At 41.8% G+C, this 19,653-nt stretch overlaps 1 protein-coding gene across 2 annotated transcripts in view; it reads left to right on the top strand.

Annotated features, from left to right (window-relative positions):
• Window positions 1-19,015, top strand: part of slc2a4rg (SLC2A4 regulator) — a 33,046-nt gene extending 14,031 nt beyond the window's left edge. The window contains exons 3-9 of one of the 2 annotated variants that reach the window (XM_070839463.1): window positions 7,783-7,883; window positions 9,332-9,570; window positions 12,038-12,138; window positions 14,817-15,090; window positions 16,137-16,277; window positions 17,856-17,983; window positions 18,691-19,015. In XM_070839463.1, the coding sequence (XP_070695564.1) occupies window positions 7,783-7,883; window positions 9,332-9,570; window positions 12,038-12,138; window positions 14,817-15,090; window positions 16,137-16,277; window positions 17,856-17,983; window positions 18,691-18,802 (1,096 nt within the window). In that variant the 3' untranslated portion in view covers window positions 18,803-19,015. The remainder of the gene's footprint in view (window positions 1-7,782; window positions 7,884-9,331; window positions 9,571-12,037; window positions 12,139-14,816; window positions 15,091-16,136; window positions 16,278-17,855; window positions 17,984-18,690) is intronic. The other variant, XM_070839464.1, reaches the window with a different exon arrangement.
• Window positions 19,016-19,653: the final 638 nt, after the last annotated feature.

Here is a 19,653-nt window from a genome sequence, read left to right as displayed (position 1 = left end):
GTCTGGGTGGGAGGAGTCAGCTCATCCACATGCCTCATCACACTCCCTCAAAGTATGCAGCCATTCTTATACTAACTGCTCTTTTTTTGTGTTAAGCACTTTCTTCTTCTAAGCTCCAGCTCCCTCACTTTCTCTGTCGAGAAAAAGATACTGAACAGTTTATTTTACTGGCCGTAGTCTTTGTCTGTCTGATACTGCCCTGCAGATATTTGGCTCCATGGGAGTAAGTAGAGCAGAGTGGCTTTGGAGCAGCATTGGTTTGCTTTCGCAAAACACAGGAAACCAGGCAAAGGCCTGCTCTGGCTTGTGATGGCAGAAGGGCAAATCTCAAGAGCAGGCAAAAGAGGGAGTGGGAAGTGAAGAATGAGGAACAAAATAAGAGTGTGTGTGCTGCAGAAAGAGAGCTGACCGCTCTGTTCCGTGCCTGTTCTCCGCCATTTTAATCTGTGGTCGAAGTTTCAAGACATGTTGATTTCTGTTTACTTTGGTTCCTAGCTGAAGTTTTTCTTGCCTGTTTTTATGTCTGAATTGTATATTTAAGTCTCGGTTGAGACTCCATTTTCTTGTTTAGTCAGAGAGAAACAGTCTTGTTGATGACATGCAGACAGTTCTTACTTGATTTAATCTGATCTCTCTTAACACTCACAGAACAAAAGGGCAGTTCAGTTGTTTGTAAGACTCAGGAGATGAGTGGTATGGATAATTGAGATGTATGAAAATATGATTTGAATAGATCTTTCACAGGAATAAAAGTTTCTTTCATTAAGAATGTAAAAAAAAAAAACATGACTTCTCTGACTGGCTTCTCTGGCTCACTATGTCAACTCATGACACAAATGAAAAATGGCAAGCGTTTTGATAAGGAAGCTGTGTTTTCTTCTCGTTTTTTTCCCTCAGCAGAAGAAATAAAAAAGTCCACTACTGAGAAGAGACTGGCCTGCATTCCCCTAGCAACAACATTGTTATTGGAGGGGACTGACAGAACTTGTGAGGGAAGTTGCTATAGCTACAAGTTAATCTTGTTGTGTAGTCTGAAGTGACAATGGGGTAATAAAGCGGGATACCGCTAGTTGTTGGCCCAAAGACATGAACATTAGAGGTGTAGTGTAGTAGCATATTGTCAAACTATGTAATTCATCTATACATTACTCATTCTAATTTCATTTTACATACTGTCATCTGTTTTTAATTGTATTGGGTTACAACAATGCCTTAGAGATTTAATGTCGTAAAGTAGGGTAAATCTAGTAGAATGGGTGAAGTCAGACCTAAACTACTTTTCAAATCGAGGAATTGGTGATGTTTTTTTTTTTATGGCGTTAAGCCTGGGGAAGGCTTGTATGTATGTGTGCACTTATCTATTATCTGATTTACACCAACAATCCATGTTCAAACCACTTTTGCCGGCACTGGATCAACTTGTGTGAGGCTCACACTGCAGACATAATGACCCACAATGTCCCCATGTCTAGCTGTTTCCACAAGATGTGGTCATGGCATGCAAGTCAGGTAGTGCGTCATAATCTAAACTGTCGTCAGCCAGTTAATTGTTTGTGCTGTGTCAACAGTTTTTCTCGGAGGAACGTGCGTTACAAGCATGGCTCTGTAATCCTGAGTAGGGATGTCCACACAGGTTGCTGCACATGCAAACAACCCCTTTTCACTTTAACCTGCGAGTTTGCTGTTAAAGCCCAGGGTGTGTATCTGGTGTCCGGTGTCGCTTATGACTTGTAGCGCGTAAGTTGGGAGGCAGACACCAAAGAAGGAATCGTGCCTTTTGCTCTGTGTCGATCCCTTATTATTTTTCCAGAACAAAGCTATCTGTTGTTTGTGCTTGGCCCTAAGGCTACAGATTGCATTCGAGGATCAAGAGACAGAAAGAGAGGGCTTTTTGTCCAGGAACTGAATAGCCATTACATTCACAGCCCACATTAAAGAGACACGGCTCCTGCCTAACAGCCTCTCCCTCTCCAGGGGGTTCTGAGCCCGGGGACTTATGTAAGGGGCAACATGTGTATAGACTGCACTTTAATGAGTGAATACACAAGCATGTATCGATAGTGACAACACAATCTGATGCTTAACCAACATGTTTATCACCACATTTGCATTCACTGTGTATTTACAATCCATGCTGCAGTGTACAAAGATATTAAAGTAATACAAAACTGGAAAAATGAGCGAACAGGACAGAGGCAGGCGATCACCGTTGTAAACATGATCGGGGGGGGGTAGACTGTTTACTGCCAATCTTGATCATCTGCCTGCTGAGCAAGCAAGGAAAAGAGAGAGAGAGAGGGATGAAGGACATTACGTAATACAGTGGAGTCGAGGCAGGATGATGGGGGATGGAGGGACTGTGGGATGGAGAGCAGTGGGTGTTCTATTTATAGTGGGTATGGATGGGGCAGCTGTCGGGGCAGCACAGTGGGCAGACAATCATCAGCACTAGCCTGGTCAGATCCAATAGCTTCACTTATCACAACGTTACCGCATTATAGAGGATACATCAGTTAGACTACATCAGGCCATTCACTGCACTGTTTTGTTTTTTTTTATCTTTCTATGTGTGCAACGGTGAGTCACATTTTCAAAAGCCTTCATCTAAATCTCCATCTATGATTTACTTCTTATGCTTTAGAATAACACACACTGGCTCATCGACTTAAAACAGTGCACAGTCCAGATTCCCTTTGGAGCCAAACAGGATCCTTTTGAGCCTTAAAACAGGCTGTGAGGAAAAAGAGGGAGAGAGATGCATATCGGAACACGTGACAGAAAAATGTATGGTTAACAATGCTCCTGTGGTTTTGTGGCTCCCATCACTTTTTCTGTCAGCCTCCCTCACATTCTCTCCCTCTGAGTGCGCATGAGGATGAGTGATGCAAACATGTTTTAGAGATGAATAAATGAAAGGCTTTGCCTAAGGAAAAGTCTATCTCATGACTGGAAACGTTACCCCTATTTTTGGCGTGCATATCTCTATCTCCCTGTGTGCATTTGCATTTGTTTGTTTGAGAGAGATAAAGAGAGATACGTTAAATAATATGAAAACACGGTCAGCGTGTGTCAAATGCATATCCTAGCATGACTCAGACAGAGTGTTGTTGTTGTGAGTGTTGTCAACTTTTTTTTCGTGTGTTTGTGTGACCGTGTTTTTGGAAGCATTTACTGCCAAGGTCACACGTAATGCCAATCTGAGGCACATGCAGCTGCTTTAGACATGAAGACACACGCATGCAGAAAATACAGAGACACGCAAATACAACCTGATGCCTGTTTTGGGGATAATGTCAATCACATGATCACATTGGAAGGATACGTGCTATTTAAAGCGACCACCACTGGGACTGAGAGGGAGATCAGAGAGTGTTGTTGGCAGTGTAAACCCCCAGTGAAAACTAGACCCAACACACTGAACTTAGCTTTGAATCTGCCTGATAGAAAACGGGTAAGCTCTGTGGTCAGCCAGCTCAAAACAATGAAATCTACTGATACTGTCCAGCCCCTTCCACTCTGTCTTCCTCTTTTCTCTTGACCGTCTAAAACTGGTTACTTCCAAGCAATCTGTGGGAGGATTTTTTTATCTGGTAAACAAGATAGGCCATTAGTGTGTTGTCAGAGGCTTCAAATGATGTTGGTCTTTTGAGAATTAAACAATCACATTAGGCAGAAAACTGAGATGAAAAATAAACTGTAGGAAGTTGAATACACCACTTGATAAATGCAACAAGTTTTTTTTGTTAGTTTTAAAAATTGTTTTCTGTGTTTCGTGGCAGTTGTCCTGGACCTTAGGTGGGCTTGAACTGAGCGTAATATGTGCGATAAACCAGGCAGATCCTGGGGATTTCTGTCGGGTTGGTAACTGGAGGAGAGGTGCTGTGTTAAATATAGAGGGAAGGCCCAGTAGTCTCCCCAACAACAGCAGAGAGCCCGCTATAGTAGTGGGTGGGGGCACCACAGCAGCATCATGTCACTATTTGCACTATTGAAGTCCAAGCGTCCTCTTAGGACTAGCTGTGGAAAACTACTGTGTTGTGTATCCAGCTGATAATAAGTTAATATAGAAAAGCATCCCACAAAAATAGTCTGAGTTTACTGCACCTTGGATGAGACGATCTCATCTACAAAGCTTATATGTTCATTGCCCACAATACACAGATACACACATGCTTGGACACATGTTAGCCTTTCTCCACTCTGAGCTTATTGTTGCTACATGTGCCTTGGCTCAAAGCAGTAGTCTCTCTCTCTCTCTCTCTCTCTCTCTCTCTCTCTCTCTCCCTCTTTGCCTCTCTCCCTCTCTCTCTCTCTTTCTCTGTATGTGCCTGGGCCTGGCTTGTTGACTTTAGCTGGCCCATGTGTTGTGCTGCTGCCAGAAGGGATGGTTCTTGGCCCAGTCAAAGCCAATACAAGTTGAGAGAGGAAGGAGGGTAAGAGGGTGTTGTGCTGTGTTGTGTGTGTGTGTGTGTGTGTGTGTGTGTGTGTGTGTGTGTGTGTGTGAGCGGATGGTGCTGTCTGTGCATGTATTTAAGTGTGCCAAATGCTCCAACCAGAGGCATCCACAAATACACGTGATGCCACACACACACACACACGCACATATTCAGGTACAGTAAAAACAGGTAAGACGTCCCCATTCAGGCAAAGTACCTGTCTCATAAAACGTGTTTGTCAGTGACAGGGCTCGTAAATTTGGCACCTCTGAGTATGAATAGCGTCACTCAGTTACCATACAGTGTGTGTATGTGCCTACACATGTTCATCTGCATATGTGGGGGAGGACTGTTATGTTTATCATGTCATCATTATGTTTTACTGCACTCCATAAATGTACGTGGTTGGACTGAAAAGCTGGTGTAAACATCCAGATTTGAGTCAAAAACCAAAAACCCCAGAACACCCCTCCCCCCAGAGACACGCAAATATATACCACACACACACACACACACACACACACACACACAGCCCAACTTTGTTGACAGCGACCTCTGCTCTCCAATCAACTCTTTCTGGGCACTAAATAAAGGCATTCCCTGTTTAACATGCTCTAAAATAAAGCTTCTCATAAGAAGATGCAAACAGATTTACTGTTGCGTCAGTGCAATCTCTCTTTAGCCTGTCCTCCACTCCCACCAAGTTTAATGGCTCCATAGTTATTTCACACACAGACAAGAAGTTATAGAGAGAGTAGCGGACCGTGTCAGTCAGTATCTTCGGGCATTGATGTGCTCATCAGAGTAAGTGATGAGCATGAGTGGCAGGGCCGTTATCTGTTATATGACGGCAGAATGTGGCTGCCATTTGCTTCTAACTTGGTGTAAACATTGATATAAAAGTCTCTTAGCTTCACCACTGTCAGCATGAATTAGAGTCAATAAGAAGTGAGAACAGTTGTCTAATACGTGCCATTAGCGTTGTTAATCGTTTAACTCATGCGCGCACAGACACACACAAATGCTCACACCAGATGTAATGAAACTGCGGTGGAGTATCATGGCTCTGCCGGGAAGCAGAGGAAGGAAAATGTCAGGAAATCGGTGTGGGATGGGGGGGGTGGGGGTTATTAATGGGATATGGTGTGTGTTGGTATTCCTGTGTGTGTGTGTCTCTGTGTGTGTGTCTGTGTCTGTGTGTGCCTATGCTTTCACATGTGTGTGCTTAAGAGAAGAAGGATCTCAAAGTTTGAATTAGCCACTAAAAGGCTAGCTGTCCTTTCAGTCAGTTTTTTTTCTATCTTGTTTCACTAACACACACACACACACACACATTAAAAAACAGACATGCATGGCTGTCGGTGGTATGCTGTTAGTATGCCACTTTTCCACACCATAGCCAGGCCAAATGGGCCTCTACCAGGAATCTAAACTCACAGTTTGTAGATTTGAAAGCACCATTTCTTGAACTCCAGAGACAAGCTTACACCATGTTGTCCATGTTGGCAACAAAATGAGAAAAACAGCACAGAAATGTTATTAAGAAAGCGGCCGAAGCCCATAAATCAAAAGTGTGTCCCTGGTTGGCCCTGTTTAGTACTGAAAACAAGGCTAATGACTGAAACAGGACACGGCTAATCTTGTTATCTCTTTATCTCTCAGCCTGTGTGTGTGTGTGTATGTGTGTGTGTGTGTTACCCACCTCTCCTCTGGCTATGTTTTCTCATTCAGCTGTGGTGTGGATGTTATTCTTTGCACACTGTGATTCTCTCCATGTTGGTATTTAAAATTGTATAAAACTGTTGAACTGAAACATTCACACACACAGACATACAAATATGGACTTAAGCCATGTTTTAAGATGTTAAAAAGTAACACCAGCTTATATTGTGTGAACATGGCTGTTAATGTTCAAACTGTCTCTGAGAGATTCCTTCATATCTGGTACATTCCTCTGCGATCTGTTTGCTCTCTATCCAACACATTCTCATCAGCGTGGGAGCTGAGACACTTTCTAAACTTTTTTTTTTGCGTCCATAAAATGTTTTAAAGTCTTGTAACTTCTACAAGTGTGTGTGTGTGAGCAGGTGCACGTACGCTTGCAGATTTACAGCGTACTTTTGTATGTGCTTGTGGACTCAGGAGTGAAGTTTTGTTGTGTGTGTGTGTGTGTGTGTGTGTGTATGTGTGCAGTGAGTCTCAGAGTGGATCTCTGCCAGGGCTTAGGGCTTGGCTGAGAGAAAGCCTCAAACCAGTTTACTCTGGTTGTGTAGTGGAGAAGTCTGGGGGCGGGACACGGACCTCTTAAAGCTGCAGACCATGTGCATCTCTGTCTCTGTGTGTGTGTGTGTGCATTTGTGCTAATGTGTGTGTTCATATATTAACATTATAATCATTTACAACTGCATGTTACAGACGTAGTAGCTCATAGCAGACAGATATTCCCCTCATTATTTTGGCTTTGACAGCACACTTTTTGTTAAAATTTTTAAACAAGACTTTAGATACAATTATATGTGTGCACAACTGCGTGGGCAAGTTTTGGCCCTGCCTTAAATAAATTTCCCCGCATTTTGCTTTCAAGGACAGCACGAACAGGGGTGAAAAGTGCAAAATAGAAGAGATTAAGTGAATAAGCCTGTGTGAAGCAGAGAAGTTATTGCAGGATGACACAAATCAGTGTTGTGCTCGGTCACATTTTTATTAGAATGTCAGATGCCAAAGCACAGTCTTTGGGCTCAGTGCACATGTGTTTGTGTTTGTGAATGTGCTAGTTCACAGTGCAGTATAAATAAGGTTTAAGCTGAGGGTGGACTGCTCAGCATGGGGCGTGCAGGAAGGGAGGAACAAGCATCTCTCTCCCTCTCTCTAAGTGAGGTTGCACAAGCTGTGCAAAAGCGCACCACAAAACCCTTTCACTCTAGAGACTCTCCATTACGTCCTCATGCACAGACACATGCACATGGTCAGACACAAAAACAGCAAGTCCCCCAAGATTTACTGTACAAATAATAACATGACTGTCTGTGTCTTTGAATTCTTCTTTAGTAGGATTTGTCAGCTCATCATTATCCATCATCCACATTTCTTCTAAAATCACAGTTGGTATTTTGAGCTACATAGATATGTAGTTTTCTCTGGGGATAAGACCAGGCCTTTATTTTCTTTCTAAAATAAGTTTCCAGTCCTCAGTCAAAACAGCAAACCGTTTTACAGAGTATGGCTGAAGTATGATCTGCTCAAACATATCCTGGGTTAGTTGAAGTGGAGACAAGAGCGACAGGGATAACCTAACTTAGACCTGACTTCATCCTGTGTGATCAATTTATATTTGTGTGTTTTGCAGGAAGCCCTCAGGTCATGCTGATAAGGAGGTGATGGCTGCCACCGTCCTGACCTCACTGTCCACATCCCCCTTGGTGCTCTACCCTTCCTCTGCACCCACAGGTAACATCACTGCCTCAGCACAGGCCGCATTCTGTATTCATCCAATGGATGGGAGTCATACAGTATTATTAGCACTATTCCCTTATCTTTGTATACATGCACGCTTACCCAAGCTCAGCCCTTACTGCCAACTGTTCAGCCTTGACCCTATCACCACAGCTCCTTCTGCTGTTTCCAGTGCTGCTGTGGTTGCCATCACCATGCCAACCCTGCCAGACGGTCAAAGTCCTAATGGTTATTTCTTCTTCTTTTTTTTCTTAGCTCAGCATTAAGCCAAGGCTACAGTTTGTGCTTTAAGTAATCGACATGCAGCAGTTCATATTGATATTGCTGTGCAAGTCGGCCAGATAGAAATGGTCAGATTGTGTCAGAGGATGCTGTGGGTTTGGGAAGAGCTTGGCGAAAAGTCTACTTAACACAAAGCGTTGCAGACAGGATGTTGGCTGATATCTTTGATTTATCACAGTTTGGTCAAGCCTCATAAAAATGTCTGTGTATGTGTTCAAGTTATTGTCAATAAATGCTTTATTATGTAGCCCAACTAGACCACTAGGCCACTCACTCCACGACCACTCTGGGACTTCTTATAATGCTATCTTAAACACTGACATCATCAATCACTTTATATGATTTTTATATCTTGATACTAGAGGATATTGTAACCTTTAGGAGTTGAAATAGGACTGGCCTTGCTGCGATTTGTTTCCCGTGTATAGGCTGAAACATGTTTAACCCCAGGACCTTCATAATTCTGTGAAATAGTGAAGTAATCCTTATACATGAATTGATTTATGCTACATATTCATATGAACTGGGATTCATCTCCTTACACTTCTATAGGAAACGATTATTGGTCGGTATAAATTAATCGTCAACATACATGATATTAAGCTCTGCTCTATGTTGGGGTTTAGGTTTTGCATTTTAGTATGTTATGCCACAGTGAAAGTCAGATCAGTCTGCCGCGATTATCCTGTCATATAGATTAAGCATTATTGGATTGGTCAAACTGTATAGAAAAAGTATGTGGGCCAAGAATTAGAGGAATAACATAGTACCTTGTAGTGGAAATTAAAGCTGTGTTGGGCTTAATAAGCAGAAGCACAGTATTGCTAAATGAAAAATGTTAGTACAGTAAAGCACATCTACTATATATAAGATATTAAAGATATTAGAATTTATGCATCAAACAGACTGTCATGGTTTAGGGCTGCTGAGAGATTTTCTATTTTCATTTCCATTACTGAGTTAAGATTTGGGTCAGTTTGTCGCAACATTATACTACCAAGCTGTTTTTATTTGGGGTATTTTAAAGTAGTGCACCCACATTTGGATGTCTTTGCTCTTGTTCATATTTGCCTGTCTTATAATAATAATGAAGCGTCTTCCTTTTAGCCATGTCTTGACATTAATCTAAAGTTAACTGTGTGTATTTTTTTTAACTGTAGTCCCAGAGCCAGCCAGCAGGGCTTGGAAAGAGGTGCTGTCAACCAGCTACAGCAGCTCGACCAGTGGCAACTGGAGCTGGGATGCCAGCGACCAGTCAGTGCCCTCCACACCGTCCCCACCTCTTTCCAATGACACCAACAAGAACTTCCTGCTCTCGTCCCAGGGTGATGATGTCAATGAGGATGTCACAGAGAGCACGCACTTCATGTTTGAGGACCCCATACCTAGGAAGCGAAAGGTAAACGCAACTGGTCGTTTCCTGGATTTTGTAAGTGCTTAAGGAAGCGTTTATGGTTTGATGACAAAGCACAGCAAAAAAACAGATCAGAAAACACACCTGTTTATATTCAGATTATATTTAGCACATAATAATAACTATAACCCACAAGGATAACAAATGAAGCTCTGAAAATAAGCTGACATCCACAGTCAATATAACTTCTTTACTCTGCTAGTTGCTTAACACGGTTGTGGTTTTGTGAATATCACAGCCTCAGATGCTGTCCACTTCACTTTTAACTTGTAACCAAAAATTAGCACACGCTAAGCAACACTTCAGGGCCACAGCTGTAGAGAAACAACTCTGATGTGCTTTGGTTATTTCTTTAAAACAGTAACAGGGAGAGACCTCGGAAAACCCACTAGAAACATTCAGAAAATGTAAGCACCATGCAGTTAAACAGCCCCCAACATAAGACCTGTCACTTTCTGCTTGTGTGAATGATTGATTATCTTCTCTCTTTCACTTCTCTCCCTCCCAGTTTTTTTACTATAGAGACAGTCCAGAAAAAAGCATTTTACGGTGAAGAAGCTTTCCATCCTGTGTTCAGTCGTTTCAGAGGGAGAGTGGGAAAGGTTTAGTGAGAATCAAGGGGAGAGGAGGGATGAACCTGCAGTAACAAAAGGTTCAAGGGATGCATAAAAATGAGGACAGTCAGAACCAGAAGGTGTAGAGGAGGAGTGGAGAACTGACACTCAAGGTAGCAACGGGAGGACAAATGAATCTCAGTTTTTCCTTTAGCCATACAGTGAGGATGGGGAGCTCATATACTGTACAATATGTGGGGAGTTTGCAATTTAACCTCCCTGGAGTGGAGCAGGAGTAAAGCTGGCAAATATATAAAACCGCAAAGAGTCCAAGGACGGATCCGCCAGAGACCATGCCATTGCATAGATAAGCAGACAGGAAATTAAGTAGGATGATGCTGGGAGGAATATAGACACACATGTTGTGTGGAGGAGAGCTAAAACATGAGCGAACCTGCTGGCTAGCTTTGTGTTGCTTTATAGCTGATTCCAACCCCAGAGGTCTAAACCTGCTATGAGCAGCTGCCCCTTGGATTGTGGGCTGTTTGATTTTGTGCGACAGTGGGTTAAGAGGATTATTAAACATGGCAATCACCAGTCTTACTGTAACAGTGTTAAGATGCAAGAAAAAGGCTTAGGGAATTAAGTGATTTGTGATTGTTTGCGGGATTAAAAACTAGCTTTTCTGTGTCATTTTTATTAAGAGGGTTGTTTTAAACAGCATGTAGGGAGCGTGCATATAGCCAGCACCACTTGAGCAATAATGGCAATAGTCTAATGGCATGTTGCTATTGAATAGAATGAAAAGGAGTGACAGTCAATGAGAATTAGTTCAAAGGAGCTAATGTAGAAAATAGTTAACATAGCCATTGATAAATATGTGTTCTACTCTGACTTATCTCACTCACTTCTCTCCTTTCTGTCCGTCCTGCTCCCTCCCTTCTTTCTCCAGAGGCTGTTAAAAGGCAGTGAGAGTACACACCCACTGTCTTTGATTAACTTTAAGTGATGCAGGTCCCTGCCCGCTCAAGGGACAGCTGCCAGCCCCTGATATGCGAGAGAGAAAATGAATTGAAATGAAAACACCCACTCCATCTATCCATCTACTCGCAGCTTGCTTATGTACCAAGGGGAGTGATAATAGGTTTAATATAAAATCAGATTTGAGGAGGATCAAATGATAAGCATTTACAAATGCTACTTTTGATCATCAGTGGTTAGAAAGAGGTCAGTGTGGTTTCTACATGTCTGTGCGTTTTGTTTTATTTTATTTCTGTGTGGAGCTTTGTGTGTTGTGTTAAACGTTAGGTACACCCCCAGGCTGCACCCTCACACCAGACCATTTCCTCTAAGATAGATCTTCACCCACAACATGCACAGACAGCACATCAATGAACATTGTCATTGTCAGTGAACATGAAAGTCCTGTGAGGTAGACAGAAAACTATCCTGTTTCATTGTCCCCTCTCTGTCCCTGCATTTATCTCTTTTACTCTGTATGTGTCTGAACTTGTCACATATTGGGTTTCTATTTTTATAGGCTTGATGCTCTAATAGCTCCCTAATGAGGTGTAGTGTTTGGCCCCTTGTAGAGTGGCACTCAATCCCCCACGAAGGTCTCTCTGTGGAGGCTGCCAATGAGATCCACACAGAGGAATGTGACAATACATTCAGCACAAACCCCTATTGTGATGAAAATGATTCACAAAAAGATGTGATTCACAAAGATGTAATGCGATAAATGCACATATATCGAAGATCATACCACATCACCCCGTCGGTTACTTCCTGATTGCTTTTTTTGTTTAAATTCTCTGTGAGGCACCACTGTGTGTTTATGGTGACAAATCAAATCAGTGGTCCTCTGACCATTCTGGTATTGTGGTGAACTCTTTCAGAACTCCATGAAGGTGATGTTCAAGTGCTTGTGGAAGAACTGTGAAAAGGTCCTCAGCACCTCCTCAGGGATCCAGCGACACATCCGCACCGTCCACCTGGGGTGAGTAGCTAGTCATCACAGGAAAAGTGAACATACACAGTGCTCAGTTACTGTCCCATGGGTTTCAGTAGTCCAATAAATATGAATTTTTGACCAGCTATTTGCTTTTTCTTGCACATCTCTTTTAGATATGTAATACAAATGTTGAAATCAGAATATTTAACAACCTTTGGTTCTTAGTGTTTTTTTCCCTCCATAAAGTCTCACAAACTGCCTAGGTGTATGTTTTATGCACTTAACCACAGTTTTTGTCTTAGCTGAACCACTACACACACACACCCACACACGCCAGGCCACCAGGCAGTATATTGATCCGTATGAGCCACACCCATCTTCATTGTGACACTGTCAGGGTTTGAATTCATATTAATGTTTTTTCATTCAGAATAAATACTACATATGAGGACATTGATACTGGTGATTTTTATTTGTTTTCTAGAACTGCTGGCTTCGTGCTTCACTTTAATATAGACCATCACTGTGTAGGCGTCACTTAAATAAACTGTTCTACGCAGCTTCGGGGGAAGTAGTGTTAACCTCTGTGATTTAAATAATGCGGTTGGACAAGAAAAGTGACACAGGCATGGATTCTGTCCAGCTACCTACCTTTACATCTGACTAGCTGAGTGTCTGTAAGTGTGTGTATTGCCGCTTCTACACACACGGGCCTTGTGCTTATATGTGTGTTGTGCAAGTAAGAAGTATGGAACTGTTAATAGCTCTCTACTTTTGAATCACAATGCTAAAACAGTGACATGATAATACAAAGTATCACACCTACCTCCCATTGTGTCAAAAATGAGTCATGCTATGACTCATTGATTTGATTTTAACCAGTGCAGCAGATACAGTTCAGGTGATAAAATGATAATGATACAAAGCAAAAAAAAACTTTTGAGTTTGCATTGATGTTATTGTAGAATTATTTGAAAAGGATTGTAATAATAATTTTATGTTCATCTATTACTAAAAGCAAGTAGAGCAAATCCTACTGTTACTCTATATGTTCATTTTACCTCATACAGTTATTGAGAAGAGGAATCCTTGTAAATAGCCCTTACAGTTACTGACATGTCATCAGCAACCTATTTGTTTCAGAACCTCTGCAGCGTATTGGCTTTTACTGCCCCCTGCTGCTGGGAAGAGTAACCACTTCCTTTTTCATCATAAAGCTGACAGCAGTGCTTAAATGTATGAGTGTCACTGGTATTTATATCATTAAAATGGAATGCCATAAGCAAAACATTCAGGATGAGAGAGGGGAGGAAGGCACGGCATCACCACGGTGAAAGTGTAGGTGTGGGGGAAGGAAGTTGCACACTCTTAGCCTCGATGCAAGAAAATGGATTTAAATATATAGACGTTTTGACATATACATCCAAATACTCTGAGAGGAGTGAGCACTGATTCACATGTCGTTCAAAAACAAGATCTCAGAAAGCAAACTAACAATTAGAAACAGATTTTGAGGAGGCTTGTCTTGTTTTTGAATGGCATGTGAATAAGGTGCTCCTCTCAGATCATTTGAATGTGATTGAGGACACTCCTCCCCACCTGTGTTATATTGTATATCATGTTTGCTGAGCTGTTGTGTCCCTTAATACCCTGAGAAAGACTTTAATGTCGAGACGTCTGTAGTTAATAATAACAAAAAAATACTTGCATTGTGGCTGTAGTGTGCAATTTCCTTCTCCCACATAGAGTCATAGTGGTCATTAAAGATGCCAATGTTTTTGCCTGAGTCAGTATTTTGAAATGTACCAAAATGTTTTGAGAATCTGCTCATTATTCTCTTCTTGGCAGTGTTTATAGGTTTATAAGTTTACCATAAACAATGATTGAAATGTGCAAAGCATGCAAAAAAAAATGTATTGAATTTTTTGGAGTATTTTTCTTAAAATTGATGCTTTCTTATTTGCTTTGGTAAAAAATTCGAACTAAATTAAGAACAAATCTAAAAACATTTTTCGCAACAGTGCCAAATACTGAACTATGATTGAAATCATCCACTAATACATATTATACAATTGAAATTATGTAATTTTTTTTGTGTATTTTTTAAAAAGTTTTCTACTCAATTCCCAGATACATGTCAGCGTCTAACATCATAAAAATAACGTGCTAGATGTCAGTGGCAGTGTGTTGTAGGCCTACTCACCCAACCTTTAGCAGAGGCAACGTCTTTCAGCCTGAGAGGAGTGTCCTTTTAAGATCATGGACTTGAGCCACGAAGATAGTGGTTGCAGATGAGAAAGAAGTAGAGATTGGAATCATTTCAAATATGTGGAATAAATGTGTAGAATTCTGGCACTCAAATGGAAGAGAAAAACGTATTGCCTACACAAAGATGAAGACATTGAAGAGAGAGATGCCTAAAAGATGGTTAATGATACCAAGCTTTGATAGTGTAGCCAGCAGAGTGTAACATTGTGCATCAATAAAGCTGCCATGATCAGAGCTACTGGCAAGCACAAGTACACGAAGAGAGGGACGGTATTATAGCTTTAAAGTTTGAACCAGCTGTGTCTTCAAAAGCTGCTTGGCTCAGACTATAAGAGTTCCAGTGCTGTTCATTATCACTTCAAAGCTGAAACTTAAATTCGAATGCAGGTATGACATAACCTTAATTTAGGGATATCCAGAGGAGTTTCTAAGCAGTTGCTGTTCCTCTCCTGCAGCCGAAACAGCGACTCGGACTACAGTGATGGGGAGGAGGACTTTTACTACTCAGAGATAGAGGTCAACATGGACAGCCTAACTGAGGGCTTGTCCAACCTCACACCCACCTCCCCCACCACGGCTGGTCCTCCGCCCGTCTTCCCTCCACCACTCACTGATGTCCCTCACTCTGAACACATCAACATGAATGGTTCGCAGAGCCACGCCCCGACACTGCTCAGTCAGTCAGCTCCCTCCACGCTCTGCCACATCCACACTGACCACGCCTACCAGGTAATTCACACACACCACGAGACTTTGGACAGACACACACACACACACACACACACACACGCACACACGCCCACACACCCACACAGACACACATTCCTAAATTTATTCTGTGGACATCGATGCTTCTGTAATGCCACTGAGAACAAGACAAAACTCTAAGCAGTCGGTATGTTGCCAAGCCACAAAGTTTCAGATTTCTATCATGTGGACTCTGCAGAGGCAGTTTTTGAGATCAGTGTGGAAATAAAGGCTCTGAGGTCAGGTTGAATTACTTAACTCGTCCACAAGTGTGGGAGTATATATCAGGAAGGCAAATGCAAAAACTTTCTTGCAAATATTAACACAAGGGCACATGAAGAATGAAGTCGAAATAAGTTGTTTTAAGTTGTGAGATTTCAGTATGCTTAAGTTCCTGCTTGCGACATATTTTGTTTTGTAGCAACTTTGAGTATCCATGCCTCCTCCCTCTTCTTCTCCTCGTCCTTCGTCTTTGTCTTTTTCTTCTTCTAGGTAAAAATGAAATGGGCTCTTGTTTAATATATTCAATACTGAGCTCAATCCTTTGCAGTGGTTCAAAGTGTTATTGAACTTTCAGTTGCCATGACAACACAAAATGCTCATGAAAATAGCCAGTAAGCATACGCAGTGAAACTGCAATGACTACGTCTCATGTTTCCTTGTCTCTGTGTTGCACTGTACCCATAATTCCCTTTTCTATACTGCTGACTCTGCTGTTCTTTATCCTATCTTAGAAACTGCTTCGTGCCATATTGTACAAGTGTCTGCCAGTATTGTTTAACTGTAATCGTAAAACACTCACAGTTTTTGTTTGTGTAAAACCAAAATCTTTGTGGTAGGCAGTTCTTGATCAGAGTTGATATGTGGGTAAATTTCAGTTGGAGAGGCAAAATACCTTCCCTACTCCTTATACGACCTTTTTTCTGTATTCTCCTCCTCCTCTCTGTTTCTATCTGCACTTTCCCTGTCCCTCCTCCTTTCTGTCATGCCCTCTCCTGGCTATGGCGTGGTGGTTGTCCATGTTCCAGGCCACTGCTCCAGTGAGTATCCCAGTGGGTCCTGAGTTGGCTGGGTTAGGCAATGGTAATGGGACCGGGCCTGGAATTGGGACTGGGAATGGCATCAGTGTGTCGTGGCAGTCCCCTCCTGTCATTTTCAAAGGCGTCCCGGTGAGTGAGGCTTTGTCTCACGCCTTCTTATCTTATTCATAACTACTGTCTTGCTCTCACCACTTGTTGCCATTTTTTGTAGCTGTTTGTCACTCTGGTTTTTCGCTCTCCCCGCTTCTTTTTCTGTCACCTTTTTATATACAGAGGCATTTGGCTTTCTTTATGTAGCACCGTTCATTCAAAGTGCTTAACATATAATCAAAATAAGACAACATAAAACCAAATGTGCATGCAGGTGCAATGTTCAATATGTTTCCAACAGTATACTGCATGTGTCTGACTGTTAAGTACGATTTTTGTAATTAAATATAAATTTTAAAAAAACAAGTTAAAGGTTAGGATTAAAAGCAATCAAACTAGAACAACAATACAGTTAAAAGAAAATCTAAAATGCACTTTTTAATATCCTCGGGGACTCTAGGAGGCCGTTTCAAAGCCCAAGACCATAATGACAGAAGGTGGCATTGCCATGAATCAAAATCTGGGCTCATGGGACAGCCAGGAGACAGTCAGAGGACCTGAGGGATCTAGGGGGCACACAATGTATCCTAAAAGCACATCAGACGTCCTCAGGCACAGAAGTGTTTAAAGATTTACAAACCGATAAAATGATCTGAAAATCAATAATAAAACTGACAGGCAACCACAGGGCCACAAAAACACGTGTAGTGATGAATTTTATATGAGTTGATTTTGCAGAGTATTATGTCATAAGATGCAGCTTATGTCATCAGGATGTACAGCGATGCACAATTGGATGCCATCCATATAATTGTGATAACTCGTGCCTGTCTCCTGATGACACAGGAAGCTTGTAGAGGTGGCACAGATCAACGGTGCACCACAAGATTTTACTGTGGCTTTTGTTAATTAAAGGCAAAAAAGAATTTTATGCCAGTAAATTGCAGCAGAGAAAACAGACTTTGGACATAAGTTGGCCACAGTCATTAGTGACAGAATTAATAAAATGTTCAACAGTATTTAAAGTTGCACTGAAAATGAGAAAAGCAAGACAAACACTACTGATCCGTAACTCATTCACAGCTGTTTCTAAGGCTGCCTGTCTGCTGTTAACCCCTTGGGCCCAGTTTTGATTGTGCAACGACTAAAGCAAAGCGATTTGTCAGGGGTGCACGGACGGTGTGGGCATCTCTAAGTGCGCTGTCTGTCTTTGTTCACGTCTGTGCAGCAGTGCAAAGTGCAAAAGAACTGGGTGAGGGTGAATGTGGATCAGGTGGGGATGGTGATTAATAAATACACTGTTAATGGCACTTTATGGTGTTTATTAATCACCATTTCAGAGCTGGTGTCATCGCTCTGAAATGGCTGTGCCAATCACAGTGACGCATGTCAACAGTAACCCCACAAATGAAGAATATAATATGAGAAATTCACAGGTCATCATATAAAGGCTTGGTGAGGTGCTGGAGCTAAGAGACAATGTATGACATTGTCAGAGTTATGGTTGTGTCTCTCTGCATATCTGTCATGATCACGTAGAATATAGTCTGGAGTTGAGCTACACTGTGATCAGTAAGATATTGAACAATGCCTTGTGATGTCTTTCCACTTTCGCAGGGGCCTGTGACTCATGTCAGGACAGTGAGCATCGGTGAAAAGCGGCAGCCGGCAGCCAGCACGCACACCACTGTTAACAAGAACCATGCTTTAATAACGCCGGCACCTAAATCAACACCAGGAACCAGGTATGCAGCAGCGTGCGTGTCCCTGTTTGACTGTGTCAGGAGTGATAAATTATTCTGGTTAAATCAACAAAGTGGGGCTAGTTTTGCTCCAATTATCTCAAGTGATTTCACAATTATGGGAATGGGTTTAAGATAAAACATTTCATCTTCATTTAACTTTCCTTCTTTATTCGTCTTTTTTTGCCCTCCACATTATGGTTACTTGAAATTAGCTGCCTTCCCTATGTGACCATAGATGTCGTTTAAATGGTGTTTTATGCAAATTAGTAACATTTACTGCAATGAATTGCTAGCGGTCTGGGGCTGAAACACTTGCTTAATCGATTTGATCTGAAAATTACTCACCAACTGTTTTGATAATTAATTAATATTTGCGCCATTTATCAAACAAAATGCCAATTATTGCCACCTATTTACTGGTTCCAGCTTCTAAAATGTGAAAATTTGCAGTCTTTCGTGGTTCTATAGGATTGTAAACAGAATATCTTTGCATTTTGGATGATCTGACATAAAAATGAATTTCTAGATGTCACTTTGGGCTCTGAGAAACCATAAGGGGAAATGAATTGCTGGTGGCCAGAATCACTGCCGTCATGCTTGCTGTGCCTTCGAGTGCATTATACATACATGTGTACTCTTTTGCCCGTTTGGGCGTCTGCATGTCTGTGTGTGCGCGTCCTTATGCTGTCACATCTGCTGTTACCAAGGAAACCCCGTGGGGAGGCGAAGAAATGCCGAAAGGTGTACGGCATGGAGAAGAGAGACATGTGGTGCACAGCCTGTCGTTGGAAAAAAGCCTGTCAGAGATTCACCGACTAATCCAGCCCCTCTCCCGTGTCAGTGAGATGAGCTCTTCCTCAATGGGAGCGACAGCTAGGTGGACTCTTCCACTGCGGACATGTGGGGAGATTTCTTCATGGTGGAGCTCTCAGTGCTGCTTCCTCTAGCCCAGCAGGGGGTTCGCCTTCTCTCTTTTTCCGTTTCCAAACACAAAGAGAAAATAAAACCAGTGGGTAAAAACAAACAAACAAAATCACCAAGAAAAAAGAACATTATGCAGGTTTCCAGACTTTTTCTAAGACATTTTCACTCTGTTGATGAATGAGGAAAAATTACGCATTTAAATTGGATTCTGAACCTTCTGATTTGATTTTTTGTTTTTGACTTGCCATTTTTCATGGCCTCAACTCAAGGCGATGTTTAAAGACTACAGATAAGCTTTTTTGGTATACCCTCTTGTTCATTATAGGATCATCATGTAATCTACTGTTTATGGGGTGGATCATGACTCTTCTTGGAAGTTCATGGGTTGACACCAGATTTGTTTGGTGAGACCTCCGTAGCATATCTGTTTTTCATTGTCACTGTTTAAGGGACTTCAAACCTACCAAATGCAAAAATCTTGTTCACTTACAACCAAGTTTAGGCATTAGATTAATTCCAAATCAAGCACCACTGTCCACTGCAGCCTTACTGGATATTTACTGTATGTTTAAGTACATATTGTTGCTACCTGTTCATTAAGGAAATTCAGCACGCCGACTATACTTTTAAATTTGCAAAGATGCACAAAATCCTTCTAACAAGTGGTACAAAAAGTTTCCCCTTGATTTTCCAAAATATTTTTGAGAGATGTACACGATATATGAAATATATTTCCCTCTCTCCTT

The sequence above is a fragment of the Pempheris klunzingeri genome, chromosome 11 (assembly GCF_042242105.1).
Source record: "Pempheris klunzingeri isolate RE-2024b chromosome 11, fPemKlu1.hap1, whole genome shotgun sequence".
NCBI classification, from domain to species: domain Eukaryota; kingdom Metazoa; phylum Chordata; class Actinopteri; order Acropomatiformes; family Pempheridae; genus Pempheris; species Pempheris klunzingeri.
Note: the sequence above shows the minus strand (reverse complement) of the source record. Positions and strands in the feature narration are given on the sequence as shown.